The sequence below is a fragment of the Pinus tabuliformis genome, chromosome X, assembly GCF_031772625.1.
Source record: "Pinus tabuliformis cultivar Carrire ecotype Pingquan chromosome X, CPIR1, whole genome shotgun sequence".
Classification (NCBI taxonomy): Eukaryota; Viridiplantae; Streptophyta; class Pinopsida; order Pinales; family Pinaceae; genus Pinus; species Pinus tabuliformis.
Genome location: NC_142308.1, coordinates 1,069,391,605 through 1,069,398,335, shown reverse-complemented (window position 1 = coordinate 1,069,398,335; position 6,731 = coordinate 1,069,391,605). Strand labels below are relative to the sequence as shown.

The 6,731-nt window shown below is 45.6% G+C and overlaps 1 protein-coding gene across 1 annotated transcript; it reads right to left on the bottom strand.

The window, feature by feature from the left end:
- Nucleotides 1-500: 500 nt before the first annotated feature.
- On the bottom strand, nucleotides 501-6,355 carry LOC149143523 (uncharacterized). The gene is made up of 2 exons (XM_089451858.1): nucleotides 4,850-6,355; nucleotides 501-4,724 (listed from the first exon to the last, which is right to left on the bottom strand). Exons 1-2 carry the CDS (start codon nucleotides 6,353-6,355, stop codon nucleotides 501-503), a joined length of 5,730 nt encoding a protein of 1,909 aa, XP_089307984.1.
- Between the last annotated feature and the right edge of the window lie 376 nt (nucleotides 6,356-6,731).

Below are 6,731 nucleotides of genomic sequence, written 5' to 3'. Positions count from 1 at the left end.
CCTGCAAAACCAGAAACTCCTGCTCAGAACTGGAGGACGAGGGAGGCAGAGCAGCCATAGGAGCAATTGGATTTGGCTCTTCAACTTCATTAGCAATCCGAATTCCTGATCTTCCGCCTCGTCGAGGCACCCCTCTGTTATGCGGCATGTCTCCTAACGCAAGGGCTTTGAAGCACTGTTCGACCACCCTGATTTGGCACGCCAGAGTATCCCCTTGCCAATTTCCAGCATCAAATGGCTTGCTCTGTTCATGAAATGTCTGGGCATTCCCATTATATAGCGAATTCGCAGTAATCGCCGCAGGCAGAGGGCGAGGATCCATCATCCTTGAGCGCATCGAGTCCAGAGCTGCCTCGCTTGGCTTGAATGCGCCGTCCCTCCTGTTCTGAACTAACTTGCCATCACCTGCCAGGAGCATTGATTTATAACCTTCATCCATCGCTTGTGCGTACCTATCTGTCCTCTCGGCCTCGTCACAAGTGTTGAAGCGAGCGCCTGGCTTAATTGCACGTAATGACACCCGCATCCGGGTGCAGATCCTCTATTCGAGATTTGTCCTGAGAGATCATCTCTCTCAGCTGATCCCTTTGATCTCTGGAAGGTAGGTTGTCTAGTGCTCCTTCAAAGTGGTTGTCTTTTGCCTCCACTCCAAGGTTGGCTAGTAGATCAGCCAGCTTATTCCCTTCTCTTCTGGTGTGCTTAAATGTAATAGCTTGGTTCTGAGAGAGCCAGTGATTGATCAGCTCCAACCTGTGAGCCATCCTCCAACTGCTACTAACTTTATGAATTGGAGAGCCATTTTGAAGCTTTATGGCCATTCTGATTAAGATCTGCGAGTCTCCTTCTATGATGAGGGGAAATAGATTTTTCCTATGTGCTATTTTGAGTCCTCTCCATAGACCTTCCAATTCCGCTGAGTTATTAGTGTCCCAGCCTATCGAACCCATGAAGATTTCTAGAGGATTGCCATCATGATCCCTGAATACTCCTCCATAACCTGCTTGTCCTGGGTTTCCTTTGGAGGCCCCGTCGAAATTTAGTTGGATCATGTCGACCGGAGGTGGAGTCCAGGATCTTGCTTCCTGATTGAGGCGAAAGGGGTTTCGGCTGATGTTTGAGTTACAGTTTATCCGCATTTGCCAATTGTCCCAGACCGCTTTTTCTTTTGGCAGAGTAGGAAAGTCTTCAGGATGCCAGTCTTTGAGTGAAAGAGTCTCCATTATGTTTTGATGAAAAGTATTCCACAATTTGTCTGGCGGCATTGATTTATCTTTGAAAATTCTCCGATTGCGCTCTTTCCAAAGATTCCACATCAGTAGACCTGGAATGAGTTGCCACAATGCTGTGAGAAGAGTGCTTTGAAAAGGGGTTTGGCCTCCTTTGTTAATGGTTCCTTTGAGGTCGTTCTGTTCTCTTCTTTCAATTTGACAACGGAAAGCAATCTTTTCCCACAGTTTCTTTCCAACTGAACAGTTCTGCATGAGATGTATTGCTGTTTCTTCCTCCTGTCTACACATGTGACATATGGATGGTCCTGCGAAACTTCTTTTTCTAAGGTTGTCCCATGTTAAGATTCTGTTGTGACAGAGGAGCCAAAGAAAAGTGGAAACTTTTGGCCAATTGGCTTTGTGCCATACTTTTTCCCATAAGCTGCTTTTATTTATCTGCCCTTGTATGATGATATTGTAAGCCTCCTTGGTGGTGAAAATTCCTTTTTCTCCATAGCCCCATCTTAAGATATCCGGTTCTTCTGAAATGTTTATTTGCCTCTTTTGAAATTCTGCTTCTAGTTTTTGCTGAGCAGGTCTTGAGCTGTGCGGTATGAGCTGGTAGACATCTTTCCATTTACGGTGATCCTGTTCAGCGTCGTCGGTCCAGAAGTGCTTGACTTTTGCCTGCTGGTCTGTCTCCCCATCATCAGGTGGGAATTCTTGGAGAACATCTTTGATTTTTGGCAGCTGCTGCCAGGAATCTTCCCAGAACCGTGCTGTGCCTCCGTTCTTTATCTCCCAGAAGCAGTGTTCTTGAATGAGAGATCTGTGTTGTATGGCTGCGTTCCAGATTGCTGATCCAGCACTTGTCTCAGTCATGCGCAGTCGTTCTTCCATTGGGTAGTTGCTAGCATACTTGGCTGTCCAGAGGGATGCCCATGGAGTGCTAGGATAGGCCAACCACCGCCACCAAATCTTGGCTCCCATCGCTTTGTTACTATGCTCAGGATCTCTGAGGCCTATGCCTCCTGCATGTTTGGGCAAACACACTTTCTCCCATTTGAGTAGCGCCCATTTTCGATTTTGTCCTGAGCCTCCCCACAGAAAATTACGTTGAAGGTTCTTGATTTCTTTGAGAACCCATTTGGGTGCAGCAAGAATGGAGAAGAGATAAAGCGGCATGGAGTTAAGAACAACTTTGATGAGAACTATTCTGCTGGCCATATTCAGCGCTCTATGAGTCCATAGGAATAGGCGGGCCTCTAACTTTTCTAACAGCAGCTTCCAGGAGGAATGTTTGAGAGCGGAACTCATAAGAGGGGCACCTAAGTATTTGGAAGGCAGAGAGGCTGAGGTGAAGCCCAGAATACGCTCAATGGCTCTTTGAGTAGGAACAGGGGTATTGAAGAAGAAGATCTGAGATTTGACACGGTTTATGAGTGCACCAGAAGCGTCAGAGAAAGTGGATAGTATGGACTTAACAAGACGAGCTTCCTGGACCGAAGGGTGAGCAAATAGCATGTTGTCATCGACAAATTGCTGGTGGGTATGGGTCGGGGAATTGTGAAAAGAGAGCCCTTTTAACCGCCCATCTAGCTTGGCCGCCGTGATACTTCTACCCAAACCTTCAGCCATGATGACAAAAAGAAAGGGAGATAAGGGATCTCCCTGCCTTATGCCTCTGGAGGGTCTAAATGTGGCCGAAGGGGAGCCATTGATTAACACTGAGAAAAAAGCTGAGGATATGAGACTGATAATCCATCTAACCCATGAGTGAGCAAAGCCAAAAGCTATTAGAATTTTTTGGATGTAGACCCAGCTGAGGCTGTCAAAAGCTTTAGAAAGATCTAGTTTGAGTAACATACCTGGCTTTTTGGTCAGCTTTAGGGAGTGAATTAGTTCATGCGTGAGAATAATTCCATCCGTTATTTGGCGCCCTTCAACATATCCCGATTGTTCAGGCGAGATGATGAGAGGAAGGATCTTTTTGAGCCTGGTAGCAATGACTTTAGAAACTATCTTATATATCATGTTGCATAGGGCAATAGGTCTGTATTTGTCCGGGGTGTTGGCATCTTCTCCTTTAGGCACTAGGGCAATGAAAGTGGCATTTAAACCCGGGTACATCCATCTGAGCTCTCTGGACTCCTCCACTACCTGCCAAACTTCGTTTTTTATCAGGTCCCAGAATTTGTGAAAGAAATTTGCTGTAAATCCGTCCGGCCCTGGCGCTTTTCCTTCCTTCATGTGCTGCACAGCCTCTTCCACTTCCTGCAGATTGATGGGTTTGATCAGTAAACTGTTGTGCTCCTCCGTTATGACCTTGGGTATATTCTGGGTAATTTGATTGATAGCGGGCAATCTGTTTAAGTCGGGCTCCTGGTGGGCATTTTTGAAATAGTTTATGAATTCCTTTTCAATGCCCTCATGTGTTTCAATCTTCTCTCCCTGCTCATTATTAACATGAGTGATTTGGTTTATCATCCTTCGCTGAACAGTGGATTTATGGAAAAATTTTGTATTCTTCTCCCCGCTTTTCAGCCATCGAATTCTTGATTTCTGCCGCCATAGAATCTCCTCCTGCTTGGCTCTTTCTAATATTTTGGATTCGATGACTTGTTCCTTCGTGGAGAGATCCTCTGTTCGCCCTCCATCAATGATGGATTGTTGTACCTTCTTCATTTCAGCATTGAGCCGAGCTTGGTCGTCAAAGATGTTGCCAAAAACTTTGTGGTTCCATTGTTTGATGGTCCTTTTGAGAAATTTGAGTTTTTGTTGGAATCGAGCCATTTTTGCTCCTTCGGACGGATTGAAGTTTGTCCAAGTTGATCTGATGAGCTTATCAAATTCTGGGTGGGAGAGCCAAAATTCCTCAAAACGAAAAGGGCGTCTGAGATTTTTACCTGGTCTATTCCATTGGAGCTCAATGGGCCAATGGTCCGAGCCGGAGAAAGGGAGAATAGAAGCTGTGAATTCCCCTCCGACATGAGTAGCATTATCTGATATCAGAAAGCGGTCAAGGCGTGAGGCTATTTGTTGCACTCCTACACGCTTATTTGTCCAGGTAAAGATGCCGTTGCTGGTTGGGATATCCATTAACCAGTTGCTGTTGATGAACTCTTTTAAAAGGCTGTCCTCATTATTGGTGTTGCTTCTGCCTCCTTTCTTTTCTTCCATACTGGCTATCATGTTGTAATCACCTCCAGATATCCAAAGAGGGAATGGTCTGTCACTATTGAGCTCTGACAAAGAGTTCAAGAGTTGGCTTTTTTGAACTGTATCCTGTGGGAAATAAACATTGGTCAGCAGTCCGTTAGCATTTGTGCCTGTGAGGTGGAATGTGGCCTGGATGAAGTTCTTATTAGCTTGAATGTTGTTGAGTTGGATGATGCGGGCATCCCAGAGTATGGCTAAGCCTCCCGAGGCGCCTTGTGCATCTACCGCTGTGACTAGCCCCCCCGGCCAGGCCTTCGCGGCTATTCTTTCCAAAACTGTGGAACTACACTTCGTCTCCTGCAAAAAGAGAATACTGGGTTTTTCTTGCTTCAACATATTTTTTAGGATTCTGCCTTTCCTAGGGCCATTAAGCCCTCTAATATTCCAAGAAATTAACTTCATTGAGAAGGGTGGGGGTTTACATTGAAGTATTTAGTCAGTTTGGCATATCGCCCTGACTCCACCAGTATTTCTCCTATTTTGATTGTTCTTTCTAGGGTTGATTTCCTTCCCCTTTTCTTGCTGTCCTTGGAGATGAACTTGCCGTCCCAAGGGCTTCCAATCTGAACCCCTAGCGAGTATTTCTTCTGTGCTCTGGTTAATACTTCTACTAGGTTGTCGACTTCCCTTTCAGGTATTTTTTCGAAGTTCTTGGTGCGACAAGCTTGTTCCAGGCCCAAGATGTCCAACTCCCCTATGTCCAGGGGTTCCTGGTCTTCCTCCATTATTTGGGGCGATTGATGAAGATCCTCGGTTTCAACTGTGGGTGTTTCGGATGGCTGTGGAAACTCCATATCCATTTTTTCAGGTTGCTTTGACATATTTTTGCTCTGCATTATCATGTTCTCTTGGCTTGTCGTTTTCTGTCCTCCTTGGGTGGATGTTTTTCCTTGTTGCTTTGGATGGTTAGCTTCGTCTTTCTCCTGTTCCTCGTCCGAACCCTGCTCATCATTTGTGTGCAGTACTTCATATCTGTTACTCATTTTGGGCGCTGCTTTGCTGCTGGGATGGGCCTTGGGGTTGCTGGGGGCTTTTTTATTTCCTCTTCTTCTGTTGACTACCTTGGTGAATCCATCAGGTGTGTTATTGTCAGATCTGTCTGGAGAGGAGGGTATCTTGTTCAGAGGGCAGTCCCTATAGAGGTGTCCTATATCATGACACTTCCTACACCTAAATGGGACTTGTTCATAATCTATGACTTGAACCCATTCAGAGTCTTCATGAAAGAAGCTTACCGTGTCTGGCAGTGGCTGTTTGAGGTCCATGTAAACGCAGATCCGAGCATAGGAGGTGTGTTTGCAGAGCTTGGTTTCTTCTGCTACCCGTACAAATTTACCAATAGCATTTCCTATCTCTTGTAGGGACTTTTCCTCCCAATATTCCCATGGCAACGAGTAAAGCCTTATCCACACTGGCGCGCAGCTCAAATCTTCTGTATCTGGATTAAATCTTTCCACCCAACCTTTGAGGAATAGGCCTGTCGAGTTAAAAAAATAAGGACCTCCCTCCAAGATTCGAGTTCGATCTTCCAAGCAGTTAAAAACTGCAGTAAAGAAGCCTTTGGCTCCTAGGTGCAGAGATATGTCTCCTTTTGGACGCCATTTGGTGCTAATCCAAGTTCTCAGAGCTCTTTCTGTAGGCCAGATTCCTATAAACTTGCCAATCAGTGCATGATCTCTCATGTACTGTATTCGGGCATTGATTCTTTCACTTGGGAAGTACACCTGTGGTCTATTGGTAGCAACAGGTTTGCAAGTTGATGAGCTTGCCTTATTTCTATTCTCGGTTTCAAGATTCTTACCTTTTTGGTTGAATTTGTCCCTTGTGCTGCCGCTGGCGCCTTGTTCAATCTCCCAGTCTTCTGTTGGCCGTGCGCTATTACCCGGAGACGGGGGAGGCTCCTGGCCCTCCCCCTGGGGGGGAATCATTTGATCCTGCCCGGATAGATGCGGCTTTCTGCACCCTGCGCCGCCTTACACAGTCACGGACGCCTGGTTCGACAGGCCTGCCGTCTGCAGGGGACTGCCAAACCCTAGAACCGTGTTCGCTTCTCGGTGTTCATCGCTCCCGTTTTCCCCCAACACAAGAAATATTTAACTCCCTTAACTCTTATGTATATATAGCCAAACATTTATAACAAATTTTTATTGGAAAATACTATGACATGCTATGATACTATATTGTTCATGTCATCGATATTAAGCCTGCAACAATCCAAGGTTAATATATATGTACACTTTTGTATACCAGTGACTTGGAAACTCATAACATAGACATGTTTGACAATAAAGAGAGTAATGAAGT

Coding starts and splice junctions, on each gene's coding strand:
- LOC149143523 (XM_089451858.1), bottom strand. CDS start 6,355: ATGATTCCCCCCCAGGGGGAGGGCCAGGAGCCTCCCCCGTCTCCGGGT. Junction 4,725..4,849: donor AACTGACTAAATACTTCAAT/GTAAACCCCCAC, acceptor CTCTTTTTGCAG/GAGACGAAGTGTAGTTCCAC.